Source organism: Haemaphysalis longicornis, unplaced genomic scaffold (genome assembly GCF_048455015.1).
Source record: "Haemaphysalis longicornis isolate Haplotype H1 unplaced genomic scaffold, Haemaphysalis longicornis Haplotype H1 scaffold_2, whole genome shotgun sequence".
NCBI lineage: Eukaryota > Metazoa > Arthropoda > Arachnida > Ixodida > Ixodidae > Haemaphysalis > Haemaphysalis longicornis.
In genome coordinates, this window is record NW_027526295.1 from 101324502 (window position 1) to 101344973 (window position 20472).

At 48.4% G+C, this 20472-nt stretch overlaps 1 protein-coding gene across 1 annotated transcript in view; it reads right to left on the minus strand.

The window, feature by feature from the left end:
- The window catches only part of LOC144169068 (cytoplasmic dynein 2 heavy chain 1-like), a 92615-nt gene that overhangs the window by 62431 nt on the left and 9712 nt on the right, over positions 1–20472 (minus strand). The window contains exons 4-11 of the mRNA XM_077698068.1: positions 19525–19768; positions 17465–17581; positions 15513–15721; positions 12901–13096; positions 6372–6502; positions 4525–4710; positions 4336–4473; positions 4144–4273 (exon numbers count right to left, since the gene is read on the minus strand). Coding sequence (XP_077554194.1) covers positions 4144–4273; positions 4336–4473; positions 4525–4710; positions 6372–6502; positions 12901–13096; positions 15513–15721; positions 17465–17581; positions 19525–19768 — 1351 coding nt within the window. The remainder of the gene's footprint in view (positions 1–4143; positions 4274–4335; positions 4474–4524; positions 4711–6371; positions 6503–12900; positions 13097–15512; positions 15722–17464; positions 17582–19524; positions 19769–20472) is intronic.

Genomic DNA, 20472 nt, shown 5'->3' on the forward strand with positions numbered 1-20472 from the left:
ATTGTCGGTGTCTTCTTTTCTGAATACGTTAATTGGCTGATCTTTTCGGCCCTCACAGATATATTGTGTGGCACCTCATTTGTAGCGCGGCTGGCTGCACGGGCGCAAAGGAAACTCCGAGACCATAACGGCGGTTTTGATGTCTTCCATTTGTTCAACCTGTTATGCTCTCGTTCAGCGAAATTACCAGTCGCGCAATGAGAAAACGTGACTGAGATGTCATCACAATGGCGTGGAGCAGGGAAGTTTCACTCGATGCTCGTTCTTCGCTCCCGTTACCAAATGATTTTACCACGAAAGTGTTTTATTCCCGGATACACGAATATTTCGCTGACGTCATATCTGTCACGGAAGTGACGCCAGTGCAACGAAGCAAGTGGGCTGTAAAGGGTGCACCCCTACACTCAGGGTCTTCTTGCGGGAAAGCAACCTTTAGTACTAAACAGTACGTTATACTTGGGGTTGTTCGTTTTCGGGTTTTACATTTTAACACGAATGTGTTTTATGCCGGGGTACACAAAGATTTTACTGACGTCATATCCCACACGGAAATCTCGCCAGTACGCCTTTGCCGAAGCCACCCGCCAGCAGGACGTCGCTCGCCGAGCACACCCACAAGACAGCCACCGACCCGCAAATCACGGTCGGCTGCAGATTTTGCTGCACATTTTACTTTCGTGTTTTACTGATTCCTATGAGAGAGGAATCAACCACGGGTTTTTTTCCTAAGCAGATCGGCTGATCTTTCATCCTATTCATAGCTCTCGTTCTTTAATTAATGTACATTTGTTGTCCTCGTACACAACACCAGGGACACTCTGAGCCCCTTTTATTTTTCTTTTATTTTGCAGCTTGTTGCTTCGTATTTCCGGATGTATACCGCTAGTATTTCTGCACCGCCAGTGCCTGACAGAACTGTTTGTTACGCGTTAATTTGACTACTGTCCTTTGTCAGTTGTATAGACCAATTTATCCGCGGTTTTTCGCACTAAAGGTGGGTAGTGTCACGAAAAAAGTAAATGAGTATTGCTCGTATAGCTTTTAATTATGAATGTAATAAATTAGCCTAAATATGTAAAAAAATGGCTGAAATCGCAACGGGAATCGTCGACGAACACGGGACTTGCGCTTTGTGACAGATGAGATTTTACGAGGCATCTAAATAAAATACTGGGAGACCATCGCCGCGGCAGCCAAAGTCACTTTTTTGGGGGTACTCGTGTTAGTACAAATTTTTTAGTGCGTAGCACTTAGGCGCCCAGTGCGACCCTGGCGGCGGAGGCGATGTCCGCGTAACCGAGCGAGCGAACCAGACACCCCATGCAGAAAGAGATCTGGGAAGAAGCGACTGGCGAAAGTGTGAGGAGGAGGGCGGCATGCTCTGCTATGGTGTCATCTCCCAGCGTGTCGTCACAGTCCAGTATGTCTCACTGGTTCGGATGCGCCCCTCCTCTGTGCATGGCGCATCCGAACTACGTGACATTTGCGCGGGAGGTTCAAACACGATTTGTAACAACATGCTCGGCGGCGGCGAAGCGCCGAGAGATAACGGCAGAGTAGCGCGCGCCGCCGTGCGTTCGGTGATCACGCGATCACTTCCTGAGACGCAGCAGATATGCGCCGTAACAGAGAAAGCTGCAGTTCGTGCTGCGCACAGATTTTGCTTTAAGAATTGTGTAGTAATGGTCAGTGCTTTTTTTCTTCGGAGACAGGTTTTTATATAACGACCACGTTTTTCTCACTCACACCTAAAATACTCACTTTGAAAAAGAAAATAAGTTTTTGCTAGCTCGCTAACACCACAACTGATGGTTGTAGAGCAAAAATTAAAAAAAAAAACAGACTCGCCAAAACCCTATCTTGGCTTCTTTGGAAACTTTGAATTAAGCCTCAAGCCGCAGACGGGCGGCTAGAGACCTAATTAGAATCTCTAGCCCCAGACAAATTTAGCCAAGACAGGAATGCCAAGTTTCGAAGCTAAGCTTACTTTATCTCGTCGTTTTTTTTTGCTAACATTTTTTACTCCACATCCACTGATGACATCGGAACACTACCCACCCAGGATCCCCACCCCCTTACCCTTCCTCTACGCCTGAAATTTTCTGGGCCCTTACCACCTTTCTTCGGGGTTCCAGCTGGAGTTCTGATTCTGTGAAAAGCATGTCCCTTGCCGTAGCGATGTGCTGCGCTAAATTATTCTATTCATTCTAACACCATCTCTTCCTACGACTCTTCTATATGCGCATAAAAAATAAAAAATAAAAACTACTGAGACATTTTGATAAAACCTAAATAGCAAAGTTGTTATCCTAGAGATCTACAAGATATTGCAAAACCTAGCAAACTATTATTAAAAAATTACAATCATTTTGATCAAACGAACTTTGTGCGAACATTTGTCGAGAATATCACAGTTATATGCAAAAATAAAACATAAAACTTTCGAGCAACACATTTTGTCATTGTTGGAAGTTTTCCGCAGAAGAATAAACTTGTCTACTTCCCCCACTGCCCAGAGCACACTTCCTTTCACACAAACGCATTCACATCTTTTTTGTTTCCCCTCCGCCATCACCAAGTTTCACCTCGCAGACGCCACGTCTGACAACAACCTACTCCAATCATATGTTCTCATACCAAAAACTAAACAGAAGCAATACTATTGCAAACCTGATCGGCTTTACTTAACCTAACCTTCCCCGGCAGAAAACTAATCCTCAGCTAACCTCCATTCCTTCCCCGATCTACCCTACTACAAAGTTATGTTTATCCTGGGACACCTGCCCTAGACCTCAGTAAAATCTAGGCTTAACCTAACTTAGCCGAGGAAAAAGCTAAGCCCAAGCAAGGGCGGGGGTCGATCGCCGGCCACGGAGGCCGCTTTTATGATGGAGGCAAAAAGCGAAAACGCCCGTGTGTTCGAGATTTCGGCGCAGGTTAAAGATCTCCAAATGGCCAAAATTAGTCTGGAGCCCTACCACTACGGCGCGCTGCACCCCCCCCCCCCTCTTACTCCCTGTGTAGCGTCGGCGCGCAGAACTTCCAACCAATCCAATGAATCAGAAAGTTAAGCCTAACGTAACCTAAACTTCAAAAGTTGACAATAGCATAACCTGCAGTAGAAACATGAGTCCACCTAAGATGCTGTACTGACATAAGCCTAACCCAACCACACCCTATTACCTAAAGGAAAAGGAAAAAAAAAGAATGCAACAGTTACCCAATGCCAATTAAGTAGGACACCAGTTTCATAGAATTTTTATCATTAGGACTTCGAAAATAGCTACAAATAAAATCTATAAATGTCTTTAGCAATAAGGTTAAGGTATAGTCTAGAGTGCATAACCGATGCTGATGTGAGTTTGTTCATTTCTGTTTCAAATAAAATATGAAGCTGAGGTTAGGTGAGGTGGCGGAAATTATTTGAGCTTGAGGTGAGGTCAAAGCCGGCAAAGTCATTCCGCCCAGCTCTGTCGATTAGGCCCATATCGCGGATGAGAAACTGTTTCAAAAGCTGAAGCAGTTGGGGCATGAAGTTTGCTGCCACCTCAGCAACGACCTTGTTGGCTAAGGCCAAAACCTCCGACCTGGTCCCTCAATCACCAAACTGCCCCCATATCGCGAGTTGATACAAGCTAGCCCATCTAGACCGTAGAGTTTCATACTAATATATGCTACAGGGAAATCTGTCGCTGCAGTCGCGGGCCGCCGTGGGCGGCGCCATTGCCGCTAGCGACGTTCCTGGCGTACTTGGCTTAGTATGTCTTCTTTTGGCTTCTTTTTGGTCTCGAAGCCAAAACAACAACAAATGGAAATATTTTTTTTTTCTTTTTCGTCGTGCATGAAGATTATATATATTCGCTGACAAATTAATCCTTTTGGAGGTTCAATTTTCTAATAACCAAGCAATTTTGATGAACCTTCTGCAGTAATAGTGTAGGTTTTTCGCAGCCAGGACCAACTTTCCAGCCTGTTTATGAGCCATGCCAAGGACAAGTGGAACGTGACCGCCCGGTACATGACGGAACTCTCGCCGAAGCGCGGCTCCAGTAGACAGTGGCGCCAGATTTCCCTCTTGTGTATATTAGTATGAAACTCTATGATCTAGACGGCCAGTAGTGGCCGGCGGGCATGGACACCCACCATTCTTGACGAGCGGCTCGATTTGCGCCAGCTCGCGGTCGATTTGCTGCTTGCGCTGCATCAGCCGCTCGCTCTCCCGGCGCACGGTGGCTCGCAGCTGCTCCATCTCCGTCTTCTGCTCGCCGGTGCTCTGCGCGAGGAGAGGACGAGAGTATGTGGCCTACGCTGCAGTCGTGTTGCGTGCAGTCTTACGCTCATGCTGGCGCCGATCTGCTGGAGGGCGGCGTCAGCCTCGGCCTGCTTCTCAGCCAGGAGCTTGCGCTTAGTGGTCGCTTCTTCCTCCAGCTCGGCCACAGCCTTCTTGGCCTCGTTCAGCTTCGCTATCCCCAGCTGCAAGAGGCACATCTCGTGAGTGCTTTCGACAATTCCCCTACGCTATACCTGCAGGTGCTTCCTGGACTCCTCGGTGCGGGCCTTCTGCTGGGCGAATATGTCGCGGAAGGCGCGCACCATGCTCAAGTAGTGGCCAGGGCCTGCGGGGGCGCCCTCGGCACAGCACGCCTCGTGTAGCTGTAGGAAAAGGTCGCCGGGCTCCTCCGCTCCGTCGCCCAGCACCATGGTCGGCAGCTGGAGCCACGCGTTCGTTGATACAGTGCAATTGACACTATTTCGCGTGCAGCCACGGCGCGTAACGCGATAGCAGGTCACTTCTACAGTATACGGTTTTCACATAGAGCCCTGACGTCACCGTGGGGCGCACGCGCTATTCCAGCGGCGAAGCTCTTAAGTGCAGAGCACTTCAAAAACCCGGCTTGTCGTAGTACCTCGTTCGGGGTAACGGCGTTACGCACCCAAACAGAGGCTCCGGAAAGATAACCGCTTCCCCTGGTTGAGATCGAACGTGGCCTCTTCGCCTTACGAGGCTGATGACTATCACATTGCGCCACAAAGGCACACGTTAATCATATGCAAAGTGTTGGGGGTTATCTTGGCGCTGCGCCGTTGCCACGGAGGATGCCGTTGCTATAGGCAGAAAATAAGCACACAATAATATAAAATAAAGAAAAAATCCTAAATTACCGCATTATCGCACAGATTATTCACAACCAAATCCGGTGTCTCTTTACAGGCCTTTTCAGGGGATGCAGCCCATCTCTTGACTACTTTCGGTATCAACGCCAGGCTGATACTGAAATTAGTCAACAGAGGGCGCCGCAGGTTCTCCTACCAATCACTCCGCACTTCGACAGCTTTCCCGTTGGGAGGAAAAGCTTTAATTCTTTATTAAAGTTCCGTGAGGCTGTATCGACGCCACAACTTCGCAGGGCATTGCTTATCTTGGCGGGTCAGTCTAGTAACCCGGGTGAGTAATTTGCAATGGCCCTGTATTAATGCGTAGCATTCTTGGCGAGTACCCCCACAGCCAGGACCGTGTAACGCCCTGCATTTCCCCAAAAATGCAGATATCGCGGAAGTTCCACCTGTAATCGCTACCATAGCGTAAATGAAGATGAATGATCACAGGAAATTTTGAAAAAATACAAAATAACAGAGAATGGTGAACCGCGTAACGCCCTGCATTTCCAGAATATGCAGTTTTCGGAAAGTTCCAAAAGTAATCGTCATGCGGAAATCGGGATAATTGGTAGAACAAAATTTTGAAAAGCTAGAAAATAACAAAATATTAAAAAATTACGGTAAATAGCAAAAGGTATAGCGCATGGTATTTCCACAATAATGCAGATTTCGCAAAGATACCACATTGAAAAATGAATAAAAGAAAAAAATATAAAATAATTACGGAAAAGGGCGAACCGTGTAACGCCCTCCATTGCTACAATAACGCCGAATTCGCAAAAGTTCCAAATGTAATCGTTATAATAACGTAAATGGAGATAATGGCATGGACGAAATTTTGAAAACAAAACTAAAAAATAAGAAAAATATAGAACATTACGAAAAATGGCAAAACGCATACCGCGTGGCATCAACAACAATGCAGATTTCGCAAAAGTTTCACCTGTAGTCGTTATAATAGCTTAAATGGACAAATTTGGCAGAACTAAAGTAAGAAAAACAAAGAAATAAAAATATAAAATAATTACAGAAGCCAGCGAACCGTATAACGCCCTGAGTTTCCACAATAATGCCAATTTCGGGAAAGTTCCAAATGTAATTGTTATAATAACGTAAATGGACATAATTGGTCTTCAAAAGCGACAAAATATGAAAAATATAAAAAAAAAGGAAAATGGCAAAACTGTCGCTGCCCGGTAACGTATATTCACCTGCTTAAAGCTCTCCCTGCTCCAGGAAGTGATCCAGTGCGCGCTGGTCGCCTTCAGCAGCCACGGGTGGCGCTCCTGCAGAAGGCCCGGCGCTTCCACCACCAACGCCACGCGCACATTCCGCTGAACTCCTGCGACGACGCAGACAAAACTCCCCATTTGTGACGGCCGAAACTTCCACGCAGTTCTATGATGTCACCACATTTAACAGGTTTGGCACGCAGGGTTGCATACTGTGGGGATCCTGACGCCCAAGCCATTGCGCGATCACTGGGTTTGTGGCGTTGCGCGGCGCTTTTCCCCTCTCTCCCCGAAATGCCCGCTCGTCTCGGCGCCACTGTGTAGAGCGGAGCGGTCTTCTGAAACTCCTCCCTGAGGTGAAGGCTGCAGCGACAGTTGCGGCTATAAAACAGTGTCACGCAGCGGGTGCTCCGCCCTGGTAGCGGAGCTAACCTAACCTCATTGGTCCGTTTGAACGATGCCCGAACCCCACTCTCACCGGGACGCGAACGCGCGCCCTGCGCGGGGGTCCGTTCGGGGAGACGCTTTCAGGACGCCGAATGCGTTGGCCGATAGTAAGTGACGCTTTCTTTACCAGCCGGCTGCAACTCTGTTGCGCCGGCGAAAGCCCACCAGCCCTTCCGGCTGCCGGCCCGTGCCTTAATTAAGGGTGCTCCTGTTGTCCCTACGCTTGCTATAGTAAGGCCGTACCTACCACTCGACGAACACGCCGTGCGGTACGCGCCTGTGAGCGAATGGGCCGCGTCTTCCTCGCTGCTGCGAGCGGATCTGGCCAGCACGGCGATGCGCGCGCGCACAACGGTTGCGCCACGCCCCGGATTTTGCCCCGACCGAAGAGCCCACTGGCTCTGCGCCGACGAAGCGCGCACAATTGCGCGTGGCGCCCCATCGCCCCTACCACCTAAAGGGAAGTGCGTACCGCTACTGTAAATTATGTAATTGGGACGTTGGTGTAAAATAAACGTCTTCGCTCCGTGCCCTGGGCATATTCATTTGTCGCCCCTACTCCACCTGCCCAACAGAGGCGGTGTTGTGTTGGCGCGACGGCGTTTCAGTATCGTGAGTGCGCTCAACTAGCTCGAACCCACGGTGGTTCTTCGCAGTGTGCATGAATGCCTGCCTTGTTCAATTCTAGGGTTATGCATATTGTGAGGTAGAGAGACCACAATACCCCGCGGTTTGTTGTTAATATTTGCGCTGTCGCTCCGGAGCGACTGAGGTCGATTTAGCTTGCAGGACACCCAAAAACACAGCTAATGCACAAGCGTGGCCAATGTAGGCCCTTCGCTTAGATAGGCTATTTTTGGAAGTCTGAAGATATCTCTAGGTACGCCTAATTCTTAAAACGCGGATGTGAATTTTTCTGTTTTACGCATACTATGAGCAAACCCCTACTAGACGCATAAATACTCTAGGGTCTACAAGGCTTCGCACGAAGTCGTATTTGGGGAAGAGTAGTCACAACCTGATCCATTTGTTTCATCCATCCAACAATCATTTCACTAAACGAATCAGGTCCACGAACAGCAACATGCGCATACCCCGCAAACAGTTGCTTCAAATACGGTTGCTTCACGCAGTACTTCAAATGCTTGATCCATATTTTCTGTGGCCATTTCAGGATTTGAAGCACTGTATAAAAAAAAAAAAGCAAAAGCTCCACACTGCAAACATTGTTGTCCCATTTGCCGCATGAAATGGACGGGTGGTGGCGGCGTAACACTTAGTAGTCGGAACTTTGGCTGGGCTGCCGGCCAGCGGGAGAAAAGCACACTGTTCTACAGAACCTCCCTCTCACTGCACTCTCAACGTTTGCCATTGAAATCATGTTTGCTTTTATGGCTTTTTGTTACACAATTATTGTTTCCCTAGTTTTCTTGCTTAGTAAGTGGTTTGAAGGCATCTTAAAAGGGCATAAAGTAGCGTCGCCTGCTCTCACCGCCGCTGCTCATTGTCCCCACTTGGGCTGTCACCCATACTTAAATGCGTTCGTCAGCGGAGTGAGTATATCATGCAGCTATGTGGCTTTATTACTGGCCCGCTTATGCAATTTACCCAGCAAAAGTTGTTTATTAAGCTGATGTAGACCCTGTCACTCAATAAAGCCAATCTATGTTCAGAACTAGTCGACATAGCCATATGGTTAACTCATTTGACTCACCAAAGTGCGTAAGCACGTCTGTGACACCCGGAGCGAGCAAGCGAGCCCAGCGAGCAGTGGCGTTACGAGCAGACGACGCTACTCGAAGAGCCTAGGAAAACTGACTCAGGCAAGAAAAGTAAAAAAACAAACAAACAAGAACTGGGGTAAGAAAATGCTACAAAAATAGTAATTAAGATCTTTAGAACAGTTCTAGAAACTCTGCCAGGTGAGGTAAGAAGTTGCAGTAAAGCTCTACAGGGACAAGGAATGGATGTAACAGATAGCATCTGTGGTAAGAGGTCTTTACAAAATTCATAGGAGCTTCGCTTGAAATGTCGATATGCATGTCACGCGCCGCTATTTTGTAGGCTAAAATATCAATTCAGGAAAATTAAAAATCCGCCTGCTATGAAAATTGGGCCCTGCATCTTTGATGCGTTGGGGCATCTCTCTCAGGGTTTTTTAGACGCAAACATCTTAACGACAACTACACCGTCGATGTCGAAAAGAACTCCAGGGTAGCCTTGAATGATACGAGCCATAAGCCGTCGCAATGCCACAAGGGCCGCGGACATAGGTCGGCAGGCTCACTTACGTTTGCACTCACACACCCCCAACTCACGCCTCATGAGTCAGTGGTAAATGAGCCTCGACGTCGTTTCGAACTGGCGAGTGTGAGTGCGAGTGAGTGTGAGCCGCACGTGCAGTGAGCCCCGCTCACCACTCGTGAGTGCGAGCCCTACTCGCGGCGAGCCCCACTGACCACTCGCGAGTGCGAGAGAAACTCGCGGGGAGGCCCGCTCACCACTCGCGAGTGTGAGCGCCATTCGCGCTACTCGTGCCATTTGCGGGGCTTGCCGCGGTGAGCGGCGCTATTGCGCTTGTACTCGCTGTTGGCTATTCGTCGCAGGATCCGCTCGCTCTGATGGTTGCTAATGGCGAGATTGCTTTTAGCTTCTGTAATATGTCGTCACTAAGCTCTTTCTACAGGGCACCCCAGAAATAATTCACTGGTGGCGTGTTGATTTAAGAATATGATTCGGAGGGCCTTCTGACGCCGTATTGCAGTAATACTGTTCGGTATCATGACTCATGGAGGATCCGCTGCACACACTCGCGTGTGAGGGAAGACGACGAGTGGTGAGCGCTAGCGCGAGTGAGTGCGAGTGGTGACAGCGAAGGGAGAGTGTGAGTGAGTGCGAGTGGTGATGGCGAGTGGTGAGCGTGAGCGCAAGTGTTTGCGAGTGCTCGCGGCGAGTCGTGAGCGTGGGCGCGAGTGGGTGCGAGTGCTGAAGGGCGCGTAGTGAGCGTGAGTGCGAGTGAGTGCGAGTTGTGAGGGCGACTGGTGAGCGTGAGTGCGTGAGGAAAAATATATTTCCCTGTGTGAGTGTGAGCAACGCCGCCTGTATAAACAGTGCCTAACGCGTGAGCGAAAAATGGCCAAACAGCCACTCTCCTTTTGCTCTCTCCTGCCCTTCCCCGCTCCGTAGCCTTCCAGCGTGCTTTCGTGTCCGCCAGCCAGCGCCGCTTCTCGGAAACTATGCAAAATAGTGCAAAGTTTGTTTAGCGTTCCCGAGGCGGCGCTCCTACGCCTTCTTGTTTTTCACCATGCCTGTCTGTCTTGGTCTGTCACTGATAAAACTTCCTTTGTCACGAAGCAAAATCCCTTGCGCTGCCGCAGGCTGATGCCGGCTTTGCGGGCTTATCTACTCGGATCACAGGCCCTGAAATTTTCTGAGTGGGGCATCCCACCTCTATCCCCTCCGCATTTAGGTATTATTTTGACCCTGCTGTTCGCACTCCGCATCGGTACGCACTTCTAAAATTGAGGACTGTACTGTAGAAGCACCCGGACAGCGTGGCGGGATCCCAGCTGCTTATGTTTTTGTTTCCTATAATTTTCTGAAGTTTACAAGCACGTGATATTATTGGAAAGTAATCGTTGAAGTGAGCTCCTGAACAAAAAACGTGCACGCAATTTTTTCTTCTCTAAATACTCTAGAAAGAAAAATATCAGTAAAATAATGGCTGCCCCATCCGAAAATATCGTTTTTCTGTTAGCTATATGTCTACCCTACAATCAGTATGTTCTTACACTATTTCAGTCCGCCTCCGTCTTTATCTTTGGAAAAATGCAGCAAGTATGAAGCGAGCGACACGTTGAACGAGGTCCCCAGTGCGCCACATAACTAGCGCCCCGTCACGGCTAAGATGTAAGCGAAACGGTCCTTGAAGCCCAACAGGCAAGCTGACAGACACACGTCGTAGAAGTGGGTGCAGCGTTCGCGACTCGCGAGCAGTGACGTAAGGCGAGATGTCCGCTGGCACGCGCCACATAGCGGATCAGTGCCTGAACTAAGCGTCCCTACCCTTCCCATTGAAAAGAGCGCGACGCGTCAGGCAATGTTAATACAGGCGGCGTTGGTGTGAGTGACTGGCATCCAGTTTTGCCGAGGTATGGCCGCGTATCTGCTTGCTTCGCTGCCAATCGTGAAAGACGACAGTCTTCTTCCGCCGACGCCACGTAACACACTTTATCTCGTCTCCTTCGACCCCTCAGTCTCTTTCCCTGCTATGTCGATCGACCCATTTCATTTCATTTCGTTTATTTCACCCTCAAGCGCAGTCGCATTACAGAGGGGAGTGGTAAACAAAAAAAATGCAAATATAAGGCACGATACAATCAATACAATCACATGAACAGATACGTTAACACTGCTTTGACATGCCATAACGCGAAAGAAGAGCTGCCAGCGCAGTAAATACAGTGAATGGATAAAAAAAAGCAAATACAGCGGCGTAAGGGTTCTAATACACGCATCCGAGAAAAATAAATAAAGCAACGGACAAACAGCATAAGTACAGTTCACAGATCTTGGTGAAGAACAAAATTGGTGATGGCGGCACGAAACAATACGTTATCAACTAGTGAAACCAAATCTGAGGGGAGGCAGTTCCACTCAGAAGCAGTACGTGGTACAAAGGAATGAAAAAATGAGTCATGATTACATGTGGTGACGTAGACTTTGTGGCAGTGATCGCGGCGAGAAGAAACGTAGAAGGGGCGGCTGATAAACTGATGGCTCAAGGTTTGGTGATGGTAAATTTAATGAAATAGATGACGAATGCAGTAAAGGACTGCTCAGTCCAATTGAGTTCTCACGCGTCGCACTGCTCTTGCGCCATGTGCGCCGACGTTTTGGTACTTTTGTGCTTGCAGCAGCTGGAGCGGAGGTCTTTTGTTTTAGTGTTTGCTTTTATCTCGCCAACCTCGACATCGTTTTTAACGCGTTGTTACTTTAGTTGGTATCGCAAAAATAAATGCGGCGTGCATTCGCAATCAAAAGAATGCTGGTGCTATAGGTCGCGCACTTATGTTTTGTCTCAAATATGCCTCAGGTTTCTTGCGCCGGATAGTGCAGACATGTATGAACAAGGCAAGCAGTTTTAGCAGTTTAAAACCATCTTGCCTATACATACTTCGTGTTCAAGGATTCTTTCAACTGTTTTTTGGCTGGGCGGTTGAATCGATGGACAGACCCACGGATGGAGGGACGGACAGACAGACAGACAGAACAAATTTTTTCCCGTTTAAGTAGCCCAAGAAAGACTGCCGTCTTTAAAACGACTTTAGCTTGCGAGGAACCTGTCGCGATGACAGGAAAGTAAATGCCCTGGAACGATGGCTTCGCCTGTATTCAAAAAAGAAAACGTGGCGAAAGGAAAAGCATTTGTGCTGGTAGGTAAAGTTTCACGACCTTCCTTTCGCAGGGATAGATGGCCAGAGTTCCCATAAATGAAAGCAGTCTTCATTGTGCTTGTTGACTCTTTCTTTTTTTTTTTTTTTTTTGAGGTGACCTAATTTTTTTTTCAATCAACTTAACTACCCCAAATTCTTGCCCAGTAGGTTGGCACCGGAAGCATTCATCGGCTATATACTTTTTAGAAATATAGGTAGCCAGTTGAATATGGCAGTTGTTTGCTGCTTGCACATCATTCCATAAAACTGCACGCCTGGTTTCTTTCTCGTGGCTGGATAAGCCCTGATAAACTTCCCCCGCTAACTATACTCACCCACTCCTTCAAACCTAGGCCGAAGTCTTGTATCACTGCTTTGGTATTTAACACAGATTTTGACTTCTTCAAACATATCGTTACGCCTCTGTCATTTCTGAAGCGGCGTCCTCCACGCCTATAAATCCGGCTTCCACGCACTGCTTGAGCGTTGCGAGTTTGGCCCTGGCTGTTGGAGCAGGGTTGCTGCCAAACACACCCGGCATGGGGGCACCAGAGGAGTGTCATGGCATTCCACATTGTTGCTGTTTCGATCATGATATAGTTTTGAAATACCCGGAGGCCACTCACTGGAGCACAGGTGCTCCCACGGTGTGCGGTGGTCCCGGGGGAGTGAGGCCAGGTCCAGCTCGTCGGGCCGGAAAAGCCCCGGTACCTCTCCGGTGGCCCACAGGCTGGCCAGCAGGTCGAACGACGCGCTGTCCAGCTGCTGCTCTTCCAGCAGCAGAACCACGGGCCGGCCATCCAGACCCGCCTCCTGCACCACCTGCGAGAAAGAAGACTTCTTGTACGCTCCAAGTGAGGCGCCGCCCTGTTGTATAGCGCTGAGACTCGGGTGATGTTGATACCTGCAACACTCGAGTCTTAGCTCCATACGTCTGCGAGGATCACGTTCGTAACTGTTCTTCCCCCGTTTAAGCATGAAATGGTTATTGCCGCACCTCGGCCCGACTATCGATGCCAATACTTCCTCTTCCTAAAATTTCTAGAATGTGTCTCATTATTGTGTAGCGTACTGTTTCGAAGAAGCCTAGGCCTGCCAATTTTTTAATAAAAAAGTGTTACAACAAAAATGTTGGCCAGACACGATTGCACTTCGCTTGCCTTGCAACTTCAACCTACTCGGCATAAAGTATAATAAATTATCTACGATATAATTACCGCAAATTGTCATTATAAATATCAGTTAACGCTGTAACGGTTCGCTCATTGGGAGCGCTGTTTTGCAACCTTTACCGCAGTATGAGTGCCCTTGCTGCGCACTTTAAAGCCAAGCCTCATTGCTTATGATGATGATAGGGGTGTGAACATGAATTGCCGACACTTTTTTCAGCTACTGAGGGCAAAGTGCAGTGGCAGGAGACAACATGAACCACCGTTTGTGCTACAGCAAACCAAACACAGTGATGATTAGAGGTGAGTAAACTTTCGAGATTTGAACCTCATGAAGACGACCTCAACCTCAACTTGTGAGGTAAGTTTGAGGTGAGGTCAGAGGTTGCATCTTGATCTGTAAGTGAGGTCGGAAATTTGACCCTAACTTGAGCCCACGAGTCTCAGGTTGGGCGAGGTTCAGATGTAACTGAGGCCGAGTGAGGTCCAAAAGCACTGCCTTGAGTTTTCTGCGTGGGCAGGATACACCTGCGAATTTTATTACTCACAAATTTACAGCGCTGAGACAGAACGAAGTAAGACATGACGCCACAAAGAGCCGTCTGCATTGCAAAATGAAACATACGTTTAAATACAAATTTTGGTGTTTTACCTGCCGAAGCTATACACCTGCGCTTATAGGCGTGCTGCAGTAGAGGGGCGCGGAATAATTTGGATTACACGTGTATTTTTCCCGTGCGTCTAAATCTCACTAAACATATGTGAGGCATATTCCCCCTAAATTTGGTTCACAAGCTTACGAAGGTTAAGGTATATAGTTAATTAATTAGCTCTTACTTAAAAGTCTGAATGCTTCATATCTGGACGTCACCCACTTATTGATACTGTAACAATGGACTCTCGTTAATTCAAAGTCGCTCAATTCAAATTTTCGGTTAATTAGAAGTGATGTGCTGGTCCAGGCAAGTTTACATGCAATTCAATGAAAACAAATTCCTCGATAATCCTAAGCTGAAACCCATCATATTGGTTATGTCCAATATGGAAGTTAGTTCCAAATAAAATTATGGAGGTTAACGCCGTTTTTCTATAGAACTCAAAATTGTCAAGCTCAAAAACAGCGCAGTATTCTGTACTGATGTCGCCGCCATTGAAAGTGATGCAGCGCACAGTTCATGAATCGGCAGGTCAGGTGATACTCGCGCCAGTGTGCACATCTCTCCTGAGGTCCGCAACCTTTGTTGCGGCGTGGGGTGGATGTTTCTTGCTTCAATTTTAGCGATGAGTATCACCTATTGTGGCAAACCGTGTCGTACGCTCCAGTTGGGGACGAAAGTCGAGATTCTGAACGAAATGCTGTTCTTGCGGTTTTTGTTTAGATGGAAGTTGGGTTTATTCGAAGTGTTTTGCAGTCCCCACTGCCTTCGTTTCGTATTAACGGGGGTCGCCTGTATTACAGCGAAGGTGTGTAGGCGGCGTTTTTGTGCCAGCCAGCAGAATACGCTTCGTAGCAAAGCCAAGTTTCTCGCAAACAAGCTCTGTAGCTCTCTAACGTAGATGTCTTTAAAGAGACCATAGTGAGATAGACCGCCAAGACAAGTGCGGATTTCCTGGGAGAGATGGTGTTGCATTGCAGAAAAATTATTCGACCATTGCGCATGCGGGCGAGGACAAGAAAACCGACATCACGGAGCGCTAAGACAAATCAATCGGTACGTCGAGTTTCATTTACTTGTCCTAGTTAGTTAGCGACGGTGTAGATGTAAACATTTCGAAATTATTGTCTGACATTAATACACGGGCTTCAATGGGGGAGCATGGCTACAGAAAACGGTCCGTAATTCGAGTTTTATCTGAACTGTCCCGAAGAAAATTATAAAGCGTCCCACTGGTCAGACGCCTACATAACCGCGTCAATTTCAATAGCAGATTTTGTACACCGAATACGCTTTCGCATTTGAAAATAGGAGGGATTTAGCGGGTTAAAGTAGCAGAGGGTAGGTATATGCGATTGAGAAATATCTATCTTGAATATGAGGTACTGAGCGCTATCGTACTAATGAACGTACCGCGCGTAGGTCGGCCCGACTGGCGGCCAGACAGCGGCCTCTCGGCGAAATGCAGGGTAGGCCGGCTCGATTGGCGGCCAGCAGGATAGCTAGGCGGCGTCCCGTTCCAGAGGCCCCGGCCGAGAGCAGCCAGCCGGACGGTCTGCCTAGGGCCCAGTCAGCATGCGCCGCCAGCTCCAGCCATTCGCGCACGGGCACCGCATCCCAGCCTGAAAACGATTGAGCCTCAATCAGGCGTACGTGGCTTCAAGCGATCCACCGGCGGATTTTTGCAGAAAAAGTTGGGCCCATCTCCCTGCGAGGGGGACTCGAGTAAATGCGTCGCATAGGGGGTGGGTGTATTGCGTTAACGTTTAGAGTTTGGGGAGTTGGTGATAGTGAATGCGTTGTATCAGCAGCTTCTTGACGTAGTTTGAATGAGTCAAGGATATAAGGCGCGTTCGTAGCCTTTGATTCTGTGTTGGTTTTGTGGCGCAGTGGGTAGAGCACCATGTACATTGCGTTCCGCCCGCAGGGTCGAGGGATCGAAACCAGGTGCCGGATAGTATTTTTTTTATATAGTGTAGGGGGAGGGGTGCGGACTACGACTACGGACGTCAACGTGGGTGACATCGTGAGTTACTGAAATGCTCTGCATTTAAAAGTGTCTCTGTAAAGTCGGTGAAGCTCCAGCGTGTAGGCGTACAAGAGCGCGGCCCTTTAACTCTAGAAGTGGTCTTTTTACAGACGCAAAAACGTATAACAGACCATTGCTACACATCCCTATATTCAAATGAAGAGAAAGGTCTGGGAGCAATCGCCCTGCCTTCCCATAGAAATATAGCAATCGGCCAAACTAGGCCTGTTATTATAATACCGATAAGTTTGTGGCTTGAACAAGAACTGTATGAATCCAAGCAAAACTTCGCTTCATGAGACAATGCATATGTAATAGAAAAGAAAGAACTGCATCTCAACGTCAAGGATGTTCGTTACAATGTTTCAACGTATATTTTCTTAGTACTAACACTTTAGAACACTGGACCTGCGCTCACACGAGGTTCTTTTTGCTCTTCGTTCTTGCTTGTTTTGCGCTGGTAGTAAGTTTTACAGTACTTTAAAACATGACAAACATGGCAAAAACTCCGTGCACAGCTGTCATACGTCAACTTGCGGGTGCACTTTGTTCTTTAGTCCGCTGTATACACATTACTGTTCGTTACCTGTTCGTTTGCCTGTTCGTTAGCTATATACACATTACTGTTCGTTAGCCAGTCACTAAACGTTTTTTTGTTTTGTACAGTTCGCTACATCTACAGAAATCATGAATATAAACAGTTACAGGGGCACCGAAGCTTACTTTTGGTATGTGAGAATGCGTGAGCATCACTTTTTGTTGAGTTGTGAAAGCACGTGTGTGGGTGGTTATGCTGACGTGACTGCAAGTGGGAATTGTTTAATTGGTCGTGATCTTCCCACGGCAGCTTCACTAGCTGTTTACGGCCTATATTCAGTCTTTAGTTTGGGTGACCTTAACGTAGAACGCAACGACGTTATAACCAACGTCAGTGCGTCAATGTACGTCAATGTGCGTCTATTCGTTGACGACGTTAGACCTCAAAGAGTAACGTTAGAAATAACATCTGCCGTTCTATACCCAATGGGGACGCCAAGCCGTCGCACACATCTATTCTCAGCCTCACGAGAGTTGTTAAATCGACCGTTAGCTTCTGACAGCTGTTGACACCGCGACTGGCCATTCCACCTCATTAAGTACGTTGTTAGGCCGCCGCAGCAAATGGGAAATTTGATGGCAGCCTTCGGCCTATAAGTAGCCAATGGGTATCTTGAAGGCAGGTTCTGGCTACGCTTTCTTCGCGAACTCAGTAAAGTAATGATTCAGAGATGCTCATGCATTACAAATGTTGCACGCTTGAAATTAAGAGTACTCAAAAGGGTGAAGCCACGCCTACCGAGGTCTTTGGCTGTTCTCAGGATGACATCCTTCCAGTCTTCAAACTTGAGTCTCTCGAGCTGGCTTCCCCCAGCTCCACTTCTCGAGTCGTCACACTTGGAGACATAGACGGCTTCTGAAGAGAGAAAAGAATACAGTTGTAAGACACACGTCGATACCAGGGAAAACTGAAATTGTTTAGAAAGACGCCAGCCCCCCGGTTTCGCCGTTCTCTGATGAAAATAAAAAAAAGAAATTGCGCTTGACTCTTAACGGACGACACATTGATTGCGAGTAAAATTTAAGAAAATAGTGGCTCAATAAGATTATGATGCAGGTGAAATAGTATTTAGCTTACAGGGGAAGGGGGGATTTTCCTAGCGGTAAATTGAAGTTCAGAGAACGTATGCCGCACGCTTCGTTTTTGTAGGCGGAGGCAGCTTACGAAAGGGGGGGGGGGGGGGAAGGGGGATGTTGTTATGTCACTTGCCGCGGGATATGGTCGCACCAACGTAGCAAAATAGCAGCAAACCAGGGCACATTCCACGAAACAGAAACCTCCCGGCTTGGTCCGGTGGTTCCTGTTTCGTGGTACGTGTTTTCTTGCAGTTTTGTGCGGCTGGTGTGAACATCCCGCAATGCACCCACTCGCAGGGATTCCAGCGTAATTGTCACGATGGCAGCGAAACAGTTTTCGACAAAGTGGCAAAAACAACGAGCATAAAGGTGGAGCCGGGTAGGGGCGTTCTTCTTTCCGTCCTCTTCACGCGTGGTTAAAGCGCGCGGTGAAGTTTGATTTATGTGCGCTGTGCATTACAGTGGAGCCGCGCCCCATGCAGCGCCTGAGGACCGCCGATCTGGGGCCCAATTATCTAAAACGACGCGCCGTCGTTTCGAAAACGACGTCGTAGCGCCATGCAAATGCTCGTGTTCTGGGGTTGGGGCCGTCGCTTTGAGGGGCGAGAAAGCAGGCACAATGCACTGAGGAGCACCGGCAAGAGGGCGAAAAGCGACACGCGCTGACCCGCGTCGTTTTGCTTGGCACTTTTCGCCCTCTTGCCGGTGCTACTACTAAGTGGTTTAAGAGAAAAGGAAAGGAAATGCACTGGGGATATTATTGAGCCCAGCTGGTGCTCCTCAGTGCATTTTGCCTGCTTTATCGCCCCTAAAAGCGACGACCCCAACCCCAGAACACGGGAATTTGCATGGCGCTACGCCGTCGTTTTCGAAACGGCAGCCCTTTTTTGGAGAATTCGCCCTCTGACCTTAATGTGGTGCCCGCCCGAAAAGCTTCACCGGATTGAATTAGTCATGCAAAGGAAGCCGGACGCAAGATCAGATGGGTTACCAGGGGTGGGTGGTGGCTGCCTCTGTCATTTCGTTCGTAAAACTCCCGATGTCACCGGAGCACTCCTTATGTTTCGTAAGCTTGGTAACATTGCCGTTCAATTGAACGCCACTGACTGTCGAATTCAAAGCCGCACAGCACTTTGCGCCGCAAAGAGCTCATCGCGATTGTTTGGTGACTGCTGCGCCACTGGACGAGGTGAGCGGAGGCGGCTTGGGTGCTAAGCGTGGCACGTGATAACATGAAACCGGTTTAACCAAAGTTGTTTCCGAAGGAAGCGGAAGCCTAACAGCGGCCGCTGCCGCCACCGTCCTTATACGCTTTTCCAGGAGGTTCTGGATTTGTGCGGGCGTTGCCTAGGAGACTGCGCTCCTTTTCTCTATGTTTATGAGGCACTCACTACAGAACTACATCACGCGCTCCAGCAGATGGGAACGTAGGTGCAGTTTCGCTGGTGCAGTGAACGCCAACTCACTGAGTAAAATCGTAAATGGACCTTGATAGGCCATTTAACACTTCCATATAAAAGGCATGTTGAATAAATTACGTTTTACGTTTTAAGTCATTTAGAAAGACGAGCGGAAGACGCCAGGGACGGACCACACCAAACCTGGCTTGTCCCCTGCAGCACGAACACTTCCGGCATTTCTTGGCTTAAAACTGCGTCCCAGTATGGGTCGTGAGAGACATGAAACAACTTTCGGACGTTAGAAACCACGTGCGAAACCCACCGTTCGCCAACGCATGCTGTGCCGCCGCCCAGTGCGAGCGCAGCGTGTCCGCCAGCGCTGCTTCCAGACGGTTGCGGGACTCGTCGTCCGGCATGGGGTCACGCAGCAGGCGGCGGGCCTCGTGCGTCCAGGCGGCCAGCAGGCCGGCCACGTCGGCCGTGTCCGGGTAGCGCTCGAGGCCCCGCACCCAGTCGGTCAGCAGGCGCGCCGTCCAGCGGTCGCCGCCGTCGGACACGCCGGCCGCCTGCTCGCCACCGGGCAGGGAGGAAGCACAAAGACCACGGCTTTTGGATGGCTTCCTCACAATACGTGTGTACTATTCCTTAACAAAGCATACTTATAGGCTGATACCAGCTGTCACTCAAAGATGGAAGTGAGTGTGGCAAACTTGCAGTTGACATGACACATTGCATCTTCATTGCAACTTTGTATTAAATTCTATTCGGAGTGCTTTGATGGGACGTAGCACTATGGCTACGGTATGGAGCGCGATATATTAAAGCTAAAATAAAACGAGTATATGTGTAAAGCAATGAAAAAATTAGAAACAAGAAAATTTAACGGGAGAACTAATGGAACATGAAAGCTGCTCTCTGTTTCTACAAGAAAAGGAAAGAGCCGACCTGAATGCATTCCTTGATGTGAAGGGTTCAAACGTCTAGTGATGGTAAAAATCCGAATTAACTATATTAGGAAGAAAAAACACCTTGATCGCCGAAACCCCTCCACCAGTTGTCTACGATATATATACGAAGCATGATTTAGGCGTTATCGTATCTACTGAATTACGAAAAGTCCAAGTCTGTAGGCGGCGTTGTTTCTCATTATCTGGCTTTACTTGGTATCGTCAACGCACTGCTACAGCATGACGCCGTTTCTCTCGACGCGATCGTCTTTGCTGAATGTCGGTCTCTAAAGAGGAGCTATATCATGCGACCGGAAGAGTTT